The sequence below is a fragment of the Nanorana parkeri genome, unplaced genomic scaffold (assembly GCF_000935625.1).
Source record: "Nanorana parkeri isolate BGI_ZX_2015 unplaced genomic scaffold, ASM93562v1 scaffold269, whole genome shotgun sequence".
NCBI lineage: Eukaryota > Metazoa > Chordata > Amphibia > Anura > Dicroglossidae > Nanorana > Nanorana parkeri.
The window spans coordinates 400,102-421,407 of record NW_017306537.1 but is presented as its reverse complement, the minus strand read 5'-3'; the positions used below and the strand labels follow the sequence as shown (position 1 = coordinate 421,407).

The window sequence follows — 21,306 nt, the reverse complement described above, 5'->3', positions numbered from 1 at the left end:
TGGGGGTGCAGTACAAAGGCTTGATAAACTGAGAGCACACATACAAATCTCCTTACTGAAGCGTATGCATCTATACAATTCCCTAACTCAAAACTATCTGTACAATTTCCATAATCGTCAATGCAACCTATACAACTATATAGTGTTTTACCGCTTCCTGTTCTAAGTGTAGACACCCATGCACTGTAACCTCTGTTCTCTCTGTAGGGTTCAATAGACCCTGTGCTGTGTTCTTTCCTCTGCTACAAACAGATATGGTGCAAGAGAGTAAATAATCCTTCACTAATTCTTAAAGGAGAATTATGAGGCAAATGATTTTCACTCAGCCTCATAATCTGAGCCGACCTGTGACAATTAAACTGTCACAGGTCGGCTCAGTAGATTGGGAAGTGAGCGAACACATACCGTCGATCGCTCACTTCTCGATCTATGCGTGCAGAGAGCAGTGACTGTCACTCACGGCTCCCTGCAGGGATCCCCCCTCCCCTGTCCGATCCTCCAGCGCTGACTGGCGGAACGGACAGGGGAGGGGTCGGGTACAGCTGGCTCTGCCTCTGGATAGGCAGAGCAAGCTGTTACTCACGCAGCTGGGTGGATCCAGACAGAATTGTCGGGATACGTTTCGGCTGCGACGCTAGTTTGTATCCTCCCGTTACTCTTAGGAGAACTATGGGGAAACGCCCTGACCCCATAGTTCTCCTTTAAAGCAACCACTTTCCTCCACCATGTTTCCAAAATCACTTTTAATATCTATCTGTGCAGGCTTTACATACGCCGTTGATGCACGCTGTAACCATAGTCACTTCTTTCCTACTAATCCCCTGATGCCTAATTATCAACTTACTGGACACCACCATCTTGCCATCTGAACTACAACTTAACGTCTGAACAATGTAACGTTATCATTGCTTGTTGGAGGCAATGCATGATGGGATAGGTAGTCTTGAGAAATCGAGATTGCATCATATCAAGCAGCAGGGAAAGAGACGCAAAGCACACTGGGAATCCAGGAAGTTGATGAAAGTGTGAGGTAGCACTCACTACATAAAAGGGATTTTTCAAATAAGCTTTGATTGCATTATAATATACAACTGTAGTATATATTCCGATTACTATGTAACTATAAGGAAATGCGGCACTCCTGTGTCATTTGATGATCAGTGTGTAATCTTTAATTCATCAATTGACATACAGCATATGTCTCAGGAAAAATCTCTAACGTGTTTCACGCATACTTGTGCATAATTATAGTTCTATGATTAAGCGCAAGTATGCGGGAAATGTATTAGATATCTTGTCTGAGACACTTGCTGTATGTCGATTGATGAATTAAAGATTGCACACTGATCATCAAATGACACAGGAGTGCCGCATTTCCTTATAGTTACAATTTATTTAGTGGCTGGTTGTGAGCTGGCACCCTTACAGCGGATCCAAATGGACCGACCTGAAGCAGCTCCTAGTACTTATTCCTATTACAATGGTGATGTTATAAGAAGATAGTACTGTATATGCGGTGAATTTAGAACTCCTTAAATTGTAATTTGGGCCCTGGACTGCTTTTAAATTATGGGTCCGCTCCTACTTGAATAGAAGCATATACACTATACTGATTACTATACCCGGAAGTACCAGGTTTTCCTCAGCATATGACATTGAAGAGTACTGTGTCTTTATTATCCCAAACATAATGGTATCAGAATACTCACAGGCTGGGCCATCCCTGTAATGAGGCAGTCTGAGGCTGTTGACTCAGGTGGTATCTGTTTGGGTCACGAGGGGGGCGGTATGCCTGCCACCCCCTTTTTCTAGGTTGCTCAGAGCTGGGCAACTTGGAACGTGCTGGCCAGCGTGCTGCTGAGCTCCTGGCAACCACTGACATGACCCAGCTCCTAAAAACCGGGAGACTTCTTCCCCTCAATGTGTATGCACAGTGTACAGATCATGCAATGTGCGAAGCTTAGCACATTAGGAGGTAAATATAGGTAAATATAGGGAAGAGGGAATGACCAGTAATCATTTTTTCTATAAAAGTTGTAGAATAGCATGCTTATTGAGCAATAACAAAGTAAACACTTCTCCTCTGTATAAACCTCAACAGCTTATTTAATGCTTATTTACAGAACAAACCCGTGCACACTAGTTAGCAGAACATTTCCCGCCGTCTCACATATTACATGCTGAAGGTGTAGCAGCAAAAACATGGCCCAGCTCACAATGCAGAGTTGTCTCAGCCAATCAGATGCTGTGCTGAAAGCGGGACCTTTAAATCACTGGGGATACAACATTATGCCAATGTAAGGTACCACAACCACAGTGTTTCCTAAATAACACTTGCAGATCACTGATTGGTTGTCCATGTTGCCTGACATTGCTCTATTGGCTAACCTCTTCTCCTCTCCGCATGTTTTGCTGGTTTAAACCAATTATGGTTTCATATATTCCTTTTACAGAGTCCTGTGTGGGGCGATGTTTGGAGGGTTTCAATGCCAAAAGTAAATGCCAATGTGATGATTTATGTAATTACTACCAAAGTTGCTGCATTGACTTCAGTACGGTTTGCAAGAATAAAGGTAAGATTATATGTCAGGAGGCATTGCCATTTTCCTTAAGTGTACTGTTAGAAAGGTCTTCACTACGCAATAGTGATAACATTTCTACATATAGCAAACACCGTCACCCACATCAGTGTACATAGGATCCTGTGCTTACATATTAAAGGGAACCTGTTATAAAAGAAACATGGGAGCTTCAATTACCAACTTATTTTAAAGGTGCAAGATGAGGTACAAGTACACTATATAGCCAAGATGAGGTACAAGTACACCATATGGCCATACTGAGGTACAAGTACACCATATGGCTAAGTGGAGTTACAAGTACACTATATGGTCAAGTTGAGGTACAAGTAAACTATATGGCCAAGCTGAGGTGCAAGTACACTATATGGCTAAGTTGAGGTACAAGTACACTATATGGCCAAACTGGGGTATATGTACACTATATGGCTAAGCTGAGGTACAAGTACACTATATGGCTAAGTTGAGGTATAAGTACACTATATGGCCAAGCTGAGGTACAAGTACACTATATGGCCAAGCTGAGGTATAAGTACACTATATGGCCAAGCTGAGGTATAAGTACATTATATGGCCAAGCTGAGGTACAAGTACACTATATGGCCAAGATGAGGTATAAGTACACTATATGGCCAAGATGAGGTATAAGTACATTATATGGCCAAGCTGAGGTATAAGTACACTATATGGCCAAGCTGAGGTATAAGTACATTATATGGCCAAGCTGAGGTACAAGTACACTATATGGCCAAGCTGAGGTACAAGTACACTATATGGCTAAGTTGAGGTACAAGTAGACTATATGGCTAAGTTGAGGTACAAGTACACTATATGGCTAAGATGAGGTACAAGCACACTTTATGGCCAAGCTGAGGTACAAGTACACTTTATTGCCAAACTGAGTTACAAGTTACACGTCCGCACGCACGCCATGGAGCACGATGCACGCCACGCACAATCCTCTGTGCAGGATGATGCGCACATGCATGTGTAGGTGCCCGTCCAGAACTCCAGCCGCACAGGCTGGTTCTGGCTTCATGACAATTTAGCTAAGTTGAGGTACAAGTACACTATATGGTCAAGTTGAAAATTGTCCATAGGCGTCGCTTTAAAAGCTTTTACCGCTCATCAGTTTAGTGTTATCATTGATTGATAAATCAGGAAAAAAAAGGAACGGTGAGCCAGGGGACTCTTTCAAATTTATAAGTTACGATCCTGATTAGGGGGAGGATGAAGGGATTATCCCATTCATGTGCTGACATGGAGGTGACGGGAAATTATTGCTTGCACTCCAACGTTCGCGGCGATATGTAATTTGTGTGGCGTAATGGTTGCTTTCGCAGGTAGGCACACCCGGCGCGTATTTACGTTTGTAAGCGTGTGCATGCAGGGGGACTTAAAACATTTTTTTTGTTTTTTTTATGTGGGACTTTTTCTTTTTCATTTGTACCCATTTAACCCGAAAGAGCATTGGTGAAGTCAGGTACTGATGAGACAACCCAGCTTGCAATTGGTGTTCCATTTTATTTCAAAGGTTACGGCTCTGTGCAGGCCATACAAATTTGTCATACTATGTGTTTATGGACCTGGCTTTTTTTTTCCTAACCTCTTTTGCCATCATATAATGTATTTAGGTTGAACATTCAGACACGAATAGCTGCATAAGCTACATACATGTTACAGGGTAGTAGTAAAATATGTGATAACACTTATGACAGCATGATAGCACAGTAAATTAAATTACAATACAATAATTAGTCGACATCATTTGGGCTGTCACTTCACATCTGGTTAACGCCACAACACTAGGTATTGCAGATTATGTCAGAGCATGTGGTATCTGGTGACAACCAAAACAGATGACATAAACCCACATTTTGGGAAAAGTAAAATAACCAAAGGGTATTAAAATTACTACAACGCAATGTGTTATATCTCATTTGACCTTACATTATCTGACCTCTTGTATGCCATTCACAGATGGTAAAATAATAATTAACATAAAATTTAATTGTGAATGATGCTTATAAGATTGACCTTATAGATTACATATAATACAGTATATAACACAATGAATTACATCACTCTCAAAGGTTATACAAGTGACAACACATTGAATCACAACCAAAATAATATTGTGCATTCCACTGTCAGAGACAAAAGTTAAAACAATGTCATAATGACAGCACAACACAAGTTTTATTATAAATTATTTCAAAGTAGGTCATATAAAAATTTGTGGCAAAATTGTATTAATAATGAACACAACTAAATGACATCACAAGTAATCGCATTATATTTGGCAGCCTGAACCCCCTTTCTTGCATTGCAGCATTTGTGACACATATGCGTGTATGTGAATATCGATGTGATGAGTTTCATTCATGTGATATATTATTACTTGTTTATGACAGACACCCGTGGAGATGTATTTTTTGTCCCTGAAGATGAACAAGAGTCAGATCTCCTGACCCAAGTAACAACACCCGTAGAAAACTTTACAGAAACCACACCTGTGATTGAGAGGCCAACAGAAGAGACCGTGGAGGACGTTGCTGTACCTGATGACACCCCAGAGGAGCTGTGCAGTGGCAAGCCATTTGATGCATTTACAAACTTCAAAAATGGCTCTATGTATGCTTTCCGAGGTATGAAGAAACATAAGATAATGTTGCACCTATGGAAGGAAGGGAGGGAAGCAAGATACGAATATCTTTTGTCAGAGAGCATCTTCTAGAAAGCCTCTTTGTCTCTCTCCTATTTATTTCTCCAGTTCCTGAAGCTTCACATGAGATGGTTGGAGTAAGAGAGTGTCTCAGTTCCTTCTGTATAAGCTCAGAATGGTGGAGAAATGCTACAATTATCTTGAAAATGTAAAAAAACATCCGTTATGAGACTGTATTTTTCTCCAGAGGGAATGGAGAGAGCTCCCTGAGAATGAAATGTAAAGAAAAAAAGCCACAGTAGATAAACATAAAGGAACAAATAGATGAGTGTGCACTGAATAAATCTCCAATTCTCCATCAGGTAAATACTTCTATGAACTTGATGATAATAAAGCACTAGATGGCTACCCAAAGCTCATCAAGGATGTATGGGGCATAGAAGGACCAATAGATGCTGCCTTCACTCGCATAAACTGCCAGGGGAAGACCTACATGTTTAAGGTAAGACCAGTTAGTATTCCATTTAAAACAGAGGTTCTCACCTTTTTTGGACTATGTACCCCATATGCAGTCACCTGTGAGCTATAAGAGACATATGGACTTCACTGCATATTTTGAAAACTTGCACCAGCACCTTTTCTTTATTTAGGAAATGAACCACTAAAAAACAATCACAAGAAGTCGTAGTTGCTGTCCATTTCATGGCAAAGTTGCCTGAAAAGCCATGCATTCAAGGCAATACATTTAACATGAATGACAATTTTCACCTTTGAACTAAATACATTTTTCCCATGTCATCTTCCAGGGCAGCACCTGAATCCCTGCTGCCCTGAAAGATTCCTGGAAAAGAAGTTACCAGATACCTAACTTGCTTTTTCCCAAGTCATCTTCCAGGGCAGCAGGGATTCAGGTGCTGCCCTGGAAGATTCCTGGAAAAGAAGTTACTAGGTACCTAACTTGCTTTTTTTCATTCTACAGGCATAGATTCCAGCCAGACATTCTGTTTGGAGTAGACATTGACCTGTTGAACAAAAATTGTGGGCAACAGACTTAATTCTTGTGATAATTACAGAAGCTAGACCCTGAATTGCCTAGGCACTATCTGATGTTACAATTAGATATGAATACAGTAATTCCAGTTCAGATCATAAGTAGAAAAAGGTCTGTCTGTATTTTCAAAGATATCTGCCCCAGCCACTTTTGTTTTCAGTTCATTACTGATCAAAATGTCTTTAGACATTTCACCATATAGAAGTACTGCACAAAACCTGCAGAGCAGACAACTGACATCAGTGCTGCAAGGCTAAATACTGTAAGTAGAGCATTTGCGTCTACAAGTGGGAGGATTCAAAATGTCAGCTGAAAAGAAAGGAAAAAAATCTTTTCACTGTGTAAAGTGGTATCTTTCTAATATCTGCTGGTTTAATATAGATGTAACAGAGAAAAATAGCATAGAGGAAAGTGGGGGTTTTAAGTCACATAATTTCAAAATTCATTAAAAGTGTTATTTTATTAATTCATGATTAAAAATATAAGATATGGCCATGATAAAAAACTAAATAAGGTAGAAGCCTCCAATGTCCACCCTGTTCCAGAGTATAGATGATTAAGGCATTATTGAATTGGCATATAACATGATTGAAATTCATAAATATATCATACAAAATGGCATGATAATAAATACATCACTGAAAATACATGGTAGACATAATTGGTATCAACAAATCATAGCCTTAGCTGGAACTCAAGGAGTGGACGATAGTAAGTATTCAACACATTTCGCGAATATACCGCGCTTCGTCAGGAGAGGAGGCAATCAGATGTAATTGTAAAAAGACAATATAAGTTGTCTGATCATGCAAAATTACATTGTGGCCAGATCAACAGTAATCAATAATTATTACTCTTACCAACCCCATGCAGAGACAGTGGATGCATGCCTGATGTGGTAACCAAACAAACCACCAAAGGATGGATACCCCCATCCTTAGATATATATATATATATTAATTCCATATAGGGAATTCCATTTAAGGGGGCTTTGATGGTATATGCAAATACTCTCCTAATGGAGAATGGCAACCAGATGGCGGGGGCGGCAGGGTTAGTTTTAATATTTTTTAATTTTTTTACTTTTTTATCACTGTTTTTTAATTTGTTTAATTTTTATTTATTTTTTACATTTTCATTTATCTTTTTTATTGTTATATAATTTTTTTCTTATTTTTTACTTTTTAAATCAGCTTTTATTTTTTTTTTACATATTTTTTACATTTTTATTTATTTATTTTTTAATCAGTTTTTTTATTTTTAAAAAACGATTTTTTCCCCCACTTAACTCTAATGAACCTGTCACCTCCAATACAGGAGTTCTAGCACAGCACTGCTGAGGGGGGCTGAGGTGGGAAGGCTGTGAGTGTAGCTCTCCCCTCTCACTGTTTACATGGAGCAGAGCGGAGAATGGAGCGTTCTCTGCTCTGCTCCCTGTTCTGCATCCTAAAGATCACCAGAGATAAGCGGCCAGCGAGGAGACAGGTACACTGCGCGGGGGGGGGGGGGGGACGAACCTGCTGTCTTATTACAAGTGATTTTGGCGACATTGCCGAGATCACTTGTAAACAAACAAGCAGCTTCCCCGCTCTACATTTAGCCCTGCTTGCACCAAAGCAGTGTAAAATGAAGAAAACAACTACCCGCCCGGTGCCCGGAACTGCATGTCCCGGTGTGTCAGGAGATTCTACTGCCGCCTCTCTGCTCCCTGCTGCCCCGAGACCGAGCCCCAGTGGCCTTGTCTGAAATCTGGACCTGCATGTGCATGCCAGACCCAGAGCATAGCATCAGCTTTTTCCAGCCAGGGTTACTCATAGTATCTTAGGGTCCTCCAGTGTTTGGTGGGGGTTTCTTAACAGATGAGAAAATTTTTCCTCTCAAATCAGTAACCACTGACACCAATGATTTGTTTAATCGTCTGTAAGGGGGACATTTTTCCCACTGATCACTAATGTCAGGGGTATTCTTCCCACTGACCACCAATGTAAGGGGCAATCTTCGCAATGACCAAAAAATGCAATGGGGCTCTTCTACCACTGACCATCATTGTAACAGGCCTGTCACGATCTGGGATCAAGCTCAGAGTCCAGCAGCTGAAGCAGCAGGCAATTCGTAGTATAACAGGCCGGCCTTGGTACACAAGCAGACGGTAGAGGTATAGGAGCAGGCAGAAGCGTAGTCAGTGAACAAGCCGAGGTCAGGAGCCAAAGGTATCAGGTATGTAGCAGGAGACGGAGAAAGTAGTCGGTGAATCAGCAGCCAAAGGTCGGTACACGGGAAGCGGTATGAGTAGATTGTACTACAGAGGGAGCAGGAAGTAAGATAATGGCAGGAGCACAATAATCTGGCAAAGAGGAAGTGCAGAGGCATGGCTTAAATAGGAAGTTCAAGGGAGGAGGAAGGAGTTCAGCAGAAATTAGGTGTAATTGAGGACTACACAGGAGATCAGGCAAAGAGCTATCCAAGGTTCTACGGTGGCTCAGCAGAAAGAACCACCACCAGCTACAGCAGAGGCCCTGGGTTCAGATCCAGTTCCTGACAAGCCCCTTCTCTCATTGATCACCAGTGTAAGGGGGAGGCTCTCTCCTAATGGTCACCAATGTAAGCTAGTCCTTCTCAGAGGATCATGAATCTAAAGTGGCTCGTTACTGACCACGAATGTAAGGGGATACTTTTCTACGGACTGTGAAGAGAATGTGAGAGAATGCTACCATTTTCACTGTCTGCATTTCTTTTATGGCATGTTTTATTATTTGTTTAATTATTATTACTGAAAATAATGATGTTATATAGAGGAGCCCTGGGTGTTAAACACTTTAAGTATCCCACATGTCTTATTCTTTTATTTATTCATATATCGCAACTTGCTGATCATGCTTGCTGATAGCTGTAGCTATAGTAATTATTATTAGGATTTCCCTGAGATTCAGAAGTTATTTCAAGGTCCCCTCCATGTTAAAAAAAAGTGGAGAAAGGCTGGGATAGTTAATGTATGAAACCCCCTAGAGGTTGACAGGAGCATTTTCACTAATGCATGAAGCTGACATGATGTGACTCCAGAGGTTTGCACACACAGTGAGATGTGAAGCAATGACTCAGTTATAAATATAAAATAGCTGTACTAAAAGCCACATTTTATTACTCTTACCATGCAGATGCCAACCTTCAATTGTAGCCAAAAAAACCCTAATAAAATACTTTTAGTTACAGTACTCTAAATGCACTTATACAAAGTCAGGCAATCTGCAAGAAAAGGTACAGTTGTGTTAGTAATACCCATTATTTGGGTACTTTTATTATTATACTATAATGTGAAAAGTACATGTAAAAATATGGTTGAATATAAAAATCATAACCTATTCATTAACGATATTGAGGAGGGGGTAAACAGCCATGTTTCAATGTTTGCTGATGATACCAAAATCAGGATGGGAATAGCCACTGAATCAGACGCTATAACAAATCCAAAATTGGGGAGTGGGCAACTGTAAAGCAGATGAGGTTTAATGTAGATAAATGTAGAGTTGCGCACTTTGGGGTTAAAAACAACAAAACAAATTACACACTAATGGGAGCTCCGCTGGGGAAGTCCGAAAGGGAAACAGATCTGGGCGTCATTGTAGACCACAGTCTGAATAATAGCTTGCAGCTTGCGGTAAACAAAGCAAGTATGGTCCTGCCCTGTATTAAGAGGGGAATGTTGTGTAGGGACAAGTCCGTAATTGTGCCACTATACAGATCACTGGTTCGGCCTCATCTAGAGTACGCGGTCCAGTTTTGGGCACCAGTGAACAGAGGGGATGTCCTTGAACTGGAAAGAGTCCAGAGGAAGGCAACCAAACTCATACAGGGGATGGAGGACCTGAGCTATGAGAACAGGCTCCTAAAATTAAACATGCTTTCCTTGGAAGTAAGGAGATTAAGGGGGGACATGATTTTCATGTATAAAATGTTTACCGGGGATGGTAACATTAGCAGCAAACATTTTACAATTAACTCAATGACAAGGACGAGAGGCCACCACTTAAAATAGGTGTAGAAAAAATGTCAGCACAAGGGGCGAAGGGGTTTCTTCTCAGTTAGATCGGTCAAGGTCTGGAACTCGCTGCCACATACTGTGATTTCGGCTGAGAGTGTTGAATCATTCAAGAGGCGATTGGACGATTTCCTCAGGGACCATAATATACAGGGGTACAAGTACTCTTAAGATTGAGAACATACAGCGACCTATACATACCACACACCAGTAGGACCGTGCACACATACACAAATAGGTTGGACTCGATGGACATATGTCTTTATTCAACCTCAAATACTATGTAACTATGTAATGCTATCCTATAATACTACTAGGAAAGTGTACCAATTTCTTATACTTCAGAATGTGTGTGTGCAAGTTGTCAGTATGTCTGTGAAGGTTCTCATTCATCCAGGTCATGGTATATCTGTAAAAAATAAGTCAAGGCAACTGGACTTGCTGTATTTTTCTTGTAGACGTTTCACTGGTCATCCAACCAGCTTTCTCAATTCAGAATGACTTGTACAAAAAAATATCTGGGAATAAATATGGTGAATGTTACTGTTGTTTGTCAGTATGTGATCTGGTTTGTGTGCTCTGTATATATGTAGTGTCTGTTGTGTATATGTTGCTCTAGCTGTTGTGTATGTCTTCTTTGTCTGTGTGTGAGCTGACTTTGCATGTTTTGTCTGTGTGTCAGTGCATGTTTATTGTGTGCTGTGGCTATGCATGCTCTGATTATGGCGCATGCTCTATCTGTGCTTTGATTGTGTGTGGTCTCACAGTGTTTGATCTGTCTGTGTATTCTGTGTGTTTTCTGTATGCCTTTCTTCCGATTGTTTGTGGTCTCTCTGTGCATGCTCTTACCGTGTGTGGTCCGTCTGCGCAGGTTCAGACTGTGTGTGCTCTAAATGTGGGTGGCCCACTGCCTTCACATTTTGGGAATGCAATCACTCTGAAGTCTGTGAACTTCAATACGGCACAGGATGACAATGAATGCTGATAGAGGCAGCCATAAAGGAGGAAAAAGTAACACTGTAAAAAGGAGAATGTCCAAGTGAAGGAGGAGAGAAGGACTTGGTGCATGAACCATGAGGTTGTAAAGCTGACTGCATGCAAGAACCCTCAAGTTATGCTGACAGTAAACAGGAGGTGATGTCCTGCAGTTTCTGAGTGAAACACTGAGGAGAACATTAGAGAGGGAGTGTGAAAAGTTGAACATGTGCAAGAATACTTGTCCTGTTACACAGTTGTATAAATATGACACATTGATAGAAATAGTTGGCATTCATAGTTATTTATCTTAAATGCAGGGTAGAGAGAACCCCCCTGAAATGATGGCAGATAGCACAGGAAGCAATAGCTTCTTTGCTATCTGCAGGCTTTTCTTTTTTTTTTCTTTTATTCTGACAGTTGCAGTCGTCAGAATTAAAAAAAAAAAAAGGCATACGATTGCATAGCTAGATTCCTATTGGCTATTGCACTTTGCAATAGCCAATAGGAAACTAGGTAATGCACCCGCCCACTGCTGCTTTCAATCAGCAGAAGAGGACCTGATAGAAAAATTCAGGTCCCCCTCTGCTGATTGACAGCAGCAGTGGGCGGGTGCATTAGCTAGTTTGCTAAGTCTGCAAAGTGCAGTAGCCAATAGGAATCTAGCTATGCAATCGTATGCCTTTTTTTTTCTTTTCTGACTGACGGTCGGGCCGCGGCTCCCGATGTCAGAAAAGAAAAAAAAAAACGATCGCAGGGAAAGGTTTAATCTGCTTGATAGAGCAGATTAAACCTTTCCGGGAGAAAATGTTTCTCTCCCGGGCAGCCGGGAGCCGCTATCTAATAGCGGGAGACTCCCGGAGCTTCCGGGAGAGTTGAGATGTCTGTAAATGAGAATTCATATAGTTTATTTTCCTTAAGCCATTTGCTCATTGATATGATATGGCTAATTCATATACTGACATCTTGTGGTCATTCTGGTTATTGCACCAGGTGATTATATCTGCTGATACAGGCCAGGCATAGCGGTCTCAGCAAGGGATAAATTGGTAATACAACAATCAGAGTCAGAATTAGAGCTGCAGCTAACGATTATTTTCAAAATCGATTAGTTAGCCGATTATTAAGTTCGATTAATCGGTTAATCGGATAAACAATAAAATACATTTTTAAAAATGGCTCCAGTGATGGACTACTAGTTTGTTTTGAGATTGTAGTCCATCACAGGAGCCAGCTTTGGAGCGGTGGAAGTAAAAAAAAAAGTGTGGTGTGCAATATAGTGAAATGGAAAGTTTAAAATTATACAGCAATCAATGCAGAATGGCACCGGCTATAGAGGACTACAAATCCCAGCAATAGTTCATTATACAGCGCAATGCAGAATATCACCAGCTATAGAGGAGCACAACAAATCCCAGCAATAGTACATTATAGCTGGCGGTATTCTGCATTGCGCTGTATAATGTACTGTTGCTGGGTTTTGTAGTCCTCTATAGCTAGTGGTATTCCGCATTGCACCACTGTATAATGTATTATTGCTGGGATTTGTAGTCCTCTATACAGCGCAGTGCAGAATATCACCAACTATAGAGGAGTACAACAAATCCCAGCAATACATTATACATACAGTGTATAATGTATTGCTGGGATTTGTATTCCTATGTATAATATACAGCACAATGTACCATCAGCTATAGAGGAATACAAATCCCAGCAATACATTATAGAGCACCATGTGTGGGAAAGTGCAGGCTTACCTGAGCAGTCTTCCAGCAACTTGCTTCTGAGATCGGGCCTGTCTATCGGCGGCTGTCATACCCCCACACCTGCTCCTCCTTACTACATCTCCCCGCGTCCCTGTGCCGATCGTGGATGTGGGCGGGTGGTGAGTGTGAGTTGGGAAGGAGGTGCGGCGTGTAGAGCGTGGATGCGGGCGGGCAGGTCTGGCAGCGGTGAGCGTGAGTTGGGGAGGAGGTGCGGCGCGCAGCATGTGTGGAGCCGTGAACAGGGCCAACTAATCGGAAGCCGATTAATCGATTATTGAAAAAGTTGACAACTTTTTCAATAATCGATTATAATCGATTATGTCGATTAGTTGTTGCAGCCCTAGTCAGAATAACCCTCCAATGCTGCTAAAGGAAACAAAAAGTGTTCTTTTCTCTTACATAATACATATGATCTTCGCTTTCTCTGTTTTTTCATGTGCTTGAAATGGAGGGCCAGGAATACATCCTTCCCCACCCTATCCAATTCCCTCTTATCACACCTCCTTTCTTCCGGCAGCAATGAAAAAGTGAAACCAGTTCCATGGCTGTAACATGGGTGACATTCTGCCCAGTCTGTTACATCTCACAATTAGTACCTGTAAGTTGTCTTTTACATCCCTCTTCAGATCACAGTTTTGCTTTTAACTTGTGCCTATCAACAGAGATAGCAAAAAAAAGAAACCTGTGTAACATATATTTCCAATACTGGACTCTGTAAGGGTAGAAATATGGAAGCTATCATTGCTGTCATCCTGATGTTGGTTCATTGCCTAGTGAGCCACTGACATGGAACAAGAAGGCAGCCATTGAAGCCCAAACTGCATCTTGCATATTAATACAATAGCATATTCTTGTCATCATGTTTTTATTACAGACAGTAATAAGTGTCTGGCAGACCAGTCTCTGCTGATAATTTCATTTTGTATGGTCTTGTATCACATTCATCAACCTCATCCTCACACCTATCTCTTCATACTGTAGGGTACACAGTACTGGAGATTCTCAGATGGAGTTCTGGATTTGGAATATCCTCGGGACATTAAAGTCGGTTTCAGCAACATACCAAGTGATATTGATGCTGCTTTTACCTTGCCTGCCAATAACTACCAAGGCCAGGAGAGAGCTTATTTCTTTAAAGGTACATTGAAACATTTTCTCTGTGAAAGGATTGGTTCCAGCTCCCCCAAGTATGTTATCTCTCTCAACGCCCACTACACCCACTCAATTCATTTTCTAAATATTAGCCTCTATCACAATAGAAAAAGTTTAGGAATACCTGTGTGACATCATCATTTCTCTCCCCAGCTTCTCGAAAGCCCAGGGTGCTTGGAAGATCTTCTGGATCTTTATATCTGGAAACTACATGTCACCTGATTCTTTGGGACTCAAGTGTAGTTTCGGGCATGTCTGCGGGTGGTGACAGGCAGTGACTGGGGAATAGTGTGTTTTCCTGGTGTATCATGGCAGCATATATTAGGAGTGGAGCCATAACCCAGTGTATGTTACCATGAAGATGCACCAGGAAAGGAAAATTGCAGAAAGGTGAGTATAGTATTTTCTGTTTTCCTGGGGCATCATGGCAGCAAACACCAGGTTATGGCTCCACCCACATTTTATGATGTCATGAAGATATACCAGGAAAGAAATTACGGAAAGGAAAGTATACAATTTGATCACCCCACAGCCTATAGCTGCATCAATGTTCCTCATGGCATGACCTCACCTCTGTAGTGGCCATAAGACAGGAAGAGGCTGTGCAAAACCTACTGTCCCACAGCCAAAAGTACTGTATTAACCTCTTTGGAATATTCAAGGAATATTTTTTATTGCTATTACAGGCAGGTAAGGGAAATGAAAAACAAGGCAGTGTTAATTAGGTAATTATACATACAGCTATACTTTTTTAGTTGGAGTTCTGCTTTTATAATGCAGCTATTGAATAATTTATAGAAGAAAACTTTTATTATTGTCTTCTCTCTCCAATTAGTCTCAAACACTGCAAGAATCGGGATTTTGTTAAAAATGATAACATCTAAAAATAAAAGCGCAGTTGTCAGTATGACATTTCTAAGTTTGAATTTGTGAAAGTCAATGATGCATGCTAAGGAGAGCAGAGTATACCTATGGTTTGTATTCATGGTATAGGACAGGGGTCAGCAACCCGCGGCTCTGGAGCCGCATGTGGCTCTTTCATCCCTCTGCTGCGGCTCCCTGTCCAGGGGTGGAACTACCGCCGGGGCCTGAGGCTGTGGGGGGCCCAGTGAGGTCCGGTCCTGGACAACCCCCCCGGTTTAATATGCGGCAGTGCAGGGTCCCGCACTGCCGACTGGCTTCTCAGCAAGGGGCTGATCCTGTGACTCGCCTCCTCTCCCGGCCGCGTCCCTAGTAACAGGCGGCGGGAGAGAAGTGTGTGTCATATGCCCCGCCCCCTGCAGTGCACACCATCTGGATGGGACGCTGGCTGTGAGTCCGAATGAGGAGCGGGGTGGAGGGGGGCAGAGTCCACCATAGAGAGTTACAGATGGGCTGTGTGGAATCTATCGTGCGCTCTGCTCTGCAGGGTCACTCTCAGGTGGGCTCTGCAGGGTCTCAGGTAAGCCCAGAGTCCAGTGCGTTACTAAGCCCAGAGTCCAGTGCGTTACTAAGCCCAGAGTCCAGTGCGTTACTAAGCCCAGAGTCCAGTGCGTTACTAAACCCACATATACCTACGGTATATACATGCTATACATAGCACAACGGTAAAAAACAATACATGGAGTGTTATCTTCATTTTACATGTCAAAAGGGTTTTGTGGCTCCCGGTGTTTTCTTTTCTGTGGGAAACGGGTCCAAATGGCTCTTTGAGTGTTTAAGGTTGCTGACCCCTGGTATAGAAGATTCCCACAGCTATTTTGTTGCACTGCAGAGGAAAATACTACCACCTGGTGGCATTATATCATATTGCACTTTTTTCTTATGAAACTTGGGATGGCTCATTTACTATTTTGCATATAATAATAACAAGTTATAATAGGGTTTATTTTTTAAAGCAGTGAACGTGATACTGTAAACTGGACATTTCTATTTTGGGAATATTTACAGAGAGCAGATCCCTTCCTTAGACTACAAGTCTCAAAGTACAACTCCTAGCACCATAGAGGTATGCAAAAGGCTCTGGCAATGTACCTCTAAATCCTGGGCCCCCATAATATGAAAGGTTCAACTTCATAGTACTTTTGTACTGACTGAATCCCTTTCCTCTCCTTTCTATGTTCCTCTTAGCCACTAAAGCTGATCATCACAGTGAAGAGTCAATAGGACTGAGCAGTACAGCTTACTGTGGTTTAAAAAGAAATAAGGACAGCATGGACGTGGTTATAGGCTGTGGGTGATCCCTGGACAATACAATAGGGACACTTGCGACGCTCATTATTCTTATTCCATATTGTTTATTCCTTCTTGCCAAATTATGTCTTTACTTTTCTAATAACCCAGATTTGTAAAGAGCTAGGTCCTCTTCCATTCTGATCACCTGGACTTCCACTCAGTTCTCCTTGTGAGCCCATGATTGGTCTCCCAATAGTCAATACATAAACCATGCATTGATATCCCTGGCATCTATCCAATATGACTGTATCATAACCAGTAATCTTAAATGCTGATCACAGGTAACTCTTTACTCTTGCTCCAGTTCAGTTACTTTGCACACATATGACTGTATGTACTCACAGTTTAAAGCCGAACTTCAGCCATCCCATTAGTCTTGCACAGTTGTACAGTCTCCTTTACTGAATTGGCTTCCTCTAATTTAATTGCACACTTTGAGCTTTTCACAGTGTGTAGAAAAAGCTGCAGGAAATCAGACAGAGCCTGTCTCGTTTCCTAGCTGGAGCATGTCCAGCATCATGTACCTCTTTCCTCCCCATCCTTACTGTCCCTAGCCTAGCCCTTTCATTAATTTGATTTCAGTTTCAGTAATGGAGGCTGCATAATTCCTCCCAAGAAACAGCATGCTGCTTGCATCAAGGCTGAGGGTCCTTGAGAGGTATACTGAAATGTTTTCAGACTGCCATGTACAGCATCCTGCCAGACCCCCCTACCCCACCATGCTAATATTGCATAGAGAAGCACAGAGACTACAAATGGAAATGGAAAAGTTTTATTTTGTTAGCATGTTTATAAAGGGGAGCAGGGAGGAACCAGGGAAGGAAAATATACAGACTGAATTTCAGCTTTTGTAGGTTTTTCTAAAATCTGTTCTTCCTAATCCTTTTCTTTAAATGGTCTCCACAGGCAGACAGTACTGGCAGTATGAATTCACTCACCAACCCTCCAGACAGGAGTGTCTTGGCTCATCCCCATCAGAGCTATTCACACGATATGCAGTGTTGCAAGATGACAGCTGGGAAGATATATTCCGTCTACTAGTTGGGGATTGGTTCACAGGTAGGTCTGTCCTCCCAGATCTGTATGAACGTTGAAATGTTTTTTACAGCACACAGCATAAAGTAGAATAATTATAAAAGAAACTCCGTTGCCATTTAAAAAGACTGAAAAAAAAAAAAAGATTCCCGCAAAGATAAGAAAAAAAACGTACTTGTCATGCTGCCTGCACCACTGAACTTTGCTGTGTCGAAAAGGGAAGGCTGCTTGTGTGACAAATGCCTGGTCCCCTGTTGTGTTACGTTCCGGCCCCACTGCTGTGTAATGCAATGACATTGGGGCCAACAGAGGATACCACAGAGTGCAGAGGGCGACATCATAATCCAACCCTCCCGGAATGTGTCAGCAGGCTTGGAAAATACAGGCATTATTCTTCACATTCTTCTAGACAGTTCAATAAACCTAAAGCAAAACTCCAGGCAAACATTAATAAAAAGCTGTAGACCTGTTATATGAATGTTAAACCAATCATGTTAATAAAGCAATGCTAGTATAACGGCATGTTGTGTATCTTTATATTATCCTTCAACAATCCCTTGCACCGCAAAAACTAGCCTAAATAGGTATACAGTGAGCTGATCAGCCTGTACTGCAATGAATAGTGCTGCCAGTCTAAAGGTGCCCATATACCTTCGAATATCGGCCGATTTTCGGTTGCGATCGCGTTTTCGTCCAATATTCGTAAGGTTGATGGGCAGTGTACAACCGCAAATACTTTACAAGCAATCGTCTTTTGACTAACCAGCAGGTTAGAAAACTTTGGTCGATCGTACGAATTTCGCAAGGTTGGTGGCGTTTCCGTACGTCAAAATTGGTATGATTACAGTGCACATGTACAGACGAAAATATGTGCATTCGATTACCGCAATTCGTCCAGGTGCTTTCTTCTAATTACCGCTGATCCAACCTTGCAATAATCAGGGCAGGATGGGGCCGCCATACGAAAATCGTACAAAGGTTCAATCATCGGACAAAAAGTGTCGTCTGATGATCACAAGGTGTATGGGCAGCTTTATGTTTGCAGGCACTGGGAGCTGGAGGTAAAAGGGGGGTGGGGAGGGGGTGTATTTAGGCAGCTTACATGAGAAGGAGGGCACAAAGAGGATCTTAACAGAGTGATACTGCTTATTAATAGTCGAGGTAGCTGCAGACTGCAACTGAGCAGCACTGTTAACTGGAGCACTGTGCAGGTGGTATGCCGTAACCAGTGGTCTCCATAATTGTGCCAGGGAAAGGGAGGTTGGGAAGTTACATAGTTACATAGTTACATAGTATTTGGGGTTGAATAAAGACATACATCCATCAAGTCCAATCCATATAGGTCCACGCATCATCTCATTGTTAGGGATACTGGTATCCCTGGATATTACGTCCCTCAAGAAATTGTCCAAACGTTTCTTGAACAAATCTACACTCTTGGCTGAAATCACTGCCGATGGCAGTGAGTTCCAGACCTTAACCGCTCTTACTGTAAAGAACCCTCTTCGCCCAGTGTGCTGGAATTTTTTCTCCACCAACTTTAGGTGGTGGCCTCTAGTCTTTGTAATGGAGTTAATCTCAAACAGTTTGTTGCCAATGTTGCTGTCACCATTGAACATCTTGTACATGAAAATCACATCCCCCCTTAATCTCCTTACTTCCAACGTAAATATGTTTAAGGTCAGAAGCCTTTGTTTAAGGTCAGAAGCCTGGAGTGTTGGAGAACATCCAAAAAAGCCTTTGAAATCTTCATTTTGTCTGTTTTTTTGCTCCTGTCCTGACAGGAAGTGAGGGAAAATCTCCCCAACAGGTAACCAGGAGACAATAAATTGCTGAGAGGCTCTAACCCTTCCCTAGTTTATCCAAAATGAAATGAATAAGTTGTTGCTGGCATTGGGCTTTAAATGTTTTCATATAGACTGAAAAATAAATGTCTGACTTGTACATCCATTATTAATGCAAATAATTATCCATGCAGGTAGCAGTGCAGGACCTAGATCTATATTCAGGGATTGGAGAGGGGTACCTAATGGAGTGGATGCTGTACTTCCAAGCAGAATTTATGTACCCCAGCAGAAACAATCTGTATTGCGCCGGAGCAAGAGGAGAAAGAGCAAGCGAAGGAAGAGCCGTAGGAGAAGGCCCAGCAGGATTGATCCATTCCAACATGAAATTACGGAGGACTTTTTCAGTTATGATGATTATGAAGATGATCCTGACTGGCTTCCCCCTGATAGCCAGCCCAAGTGCCAACCCGTTCAGAGTGTTTTCTTCTTTAAAAATGGTAGGTTGGATTGTAACAGGAGCATTTTCTGCAGGTCTGTTAAGCAGGAGGGCTTCTTCTCAAGGCTAACCATAATATTAAATACACTCCTATGCAATCTAGAAGTACTTATATAGGAACTGAGAGAAACTCAACATTTACTGTATATCTCTAATTGATAATGTCTTGTTAAGAATTAGAGCAGACATTGCATGAAAATACAAGGTCTACTTATGCTTCAGTCCTGAAAAAAATGTAAAAAATTCTTAACTAACACCTCAGCTTCTGGCTGCTTCCTGTAGATGTCACTGAGCCTTACCGCGCAGACCTGAAAAAGCTGAGGATCCCATATATAATGAGAGAACAATACTTGAGAAAAGCATTGTTGTAAGATTTGATTAAAGCCTATCTTCAGGTAAAATAAAAATCTACCCATGAGTTTTACTTACTTGTTCCCTGATCCCACTGGCTCCAAGACCAGTACCTGCAGCCTCTGCTGCCCCCCTTCACTTTGGCCGTCAGAGGCCTGCTAATGTCATCACATACCATGCATGATCCATAGCCCAGCATTATATAGAAGGACACCAAGGGCAGTTCACAATTAGGAGAGAAGTTAATAGTGACCACGAGGGGAGTGGAGATCAGGTAAGCAAATGTCCTTAACATAGGTCCCCTAGACATTAATGAGCAGTTAACTCTTAAAGGGTAGCCCAACTACAATGGTATTATTTTTTTTAAAGATATGAGCAATGCAACACACACAGTCTTGGTTCACACTTTGCCATCGACTGAAAATATCAGTTGAAAATATGATCTGTCAGTCATAAATCTTAATCTATTTTAATGATTCCTGTTATGATCAGTTTTCTATCACATAGGCACATATTTGTCCAACTGATCAGAAGCAATAGACAAAATTCTGTCATGGTCCATCTACTTGTCAAAGTCAAAATGGATCAAGAGCTCACTAAATCAATCGAATGGAGGGTCCTTGGTTTGCAGTTCGATTGGTTTTGTCATGAGTGATCAATTGATGATCATATTGATATATTAGACATACCTACAACTATGGATCAAATGTAGTGTAGAACAGACATAGAAAGCAATAGAAAATATTGTCTTTTAACCATCTAAATAAAAGCCTCATCTTATGAAATGTGTTTTTATTTTTATACCAGATAAATATTATCGTGTCAACCTCCGGACAAAGAGAGTGGACGTCACCTATCCTCGTTACCCTCGCTCGATTGCTGAATACTGGCTGGGCTGTAAGACGTCTGCTACACAAAAAAAGTCAAGCAGTTAATTTGTATTCTTGACCAAATCTAGTTGTCAAGCACACCAAGAGTGTGCAGTATGTATTACTGTATCATCTGTGGTATAGTGGTAAGAAAATGTGTGTTAGCCATACAATATTGACAAATTCACACAATAAAATGATCGTGTTTATAAAGCTAAAATATACTGATGCATTTATTTATTAGAAAGTATCTAATTGATGTTGGCCATCTTTTTAGATCACTGCACTGTTATTACTGAGTTGCCTTTGAACATTTCTCTTCCTTTTTAA

General features: G+C 41.5%; 1 protein-coding gene across 1 annotated transcript in view; it reads left to right on the top strand.

Moving 5' to 3' along the window:
- The window catches only part of VTN (vitronectin), a 21,593-nt gene extending 551 nt beyond the window's left edge, over positions 1–21,042 (top strand). The window contains exons 2-8 of the mRNA XM_018557119.1: positions 2,454–2,573; positions 4,994–5,227; positions 5,607–5,746; positions 14,054–14,210; positions 17,345–17,497; positions 19,452–19,757; positions 20,915–21,042. Coding sequence (XP_018412621.1) covers positions 2,454–2,573; positions 4,994–5,227; positions 5,607–5,746; positions 14,054–14,210; positions 17,345–17,497; positions 19,452–19,757; positions 20,915–21,042 — 1,238 coding nt within the window. The remainder of the gene's footprint in view (positions 1–2,453; positions 2,574–4,993; positions 5,228–5,606; positions 5,747–14,053; positions 14,211–17,344; positions 17,498–19,451; positions 19,758–20,914) is intronic.
- The last annotated feature ends 264 nt before the right edge of the window (positions 21,043–21,306 follow it).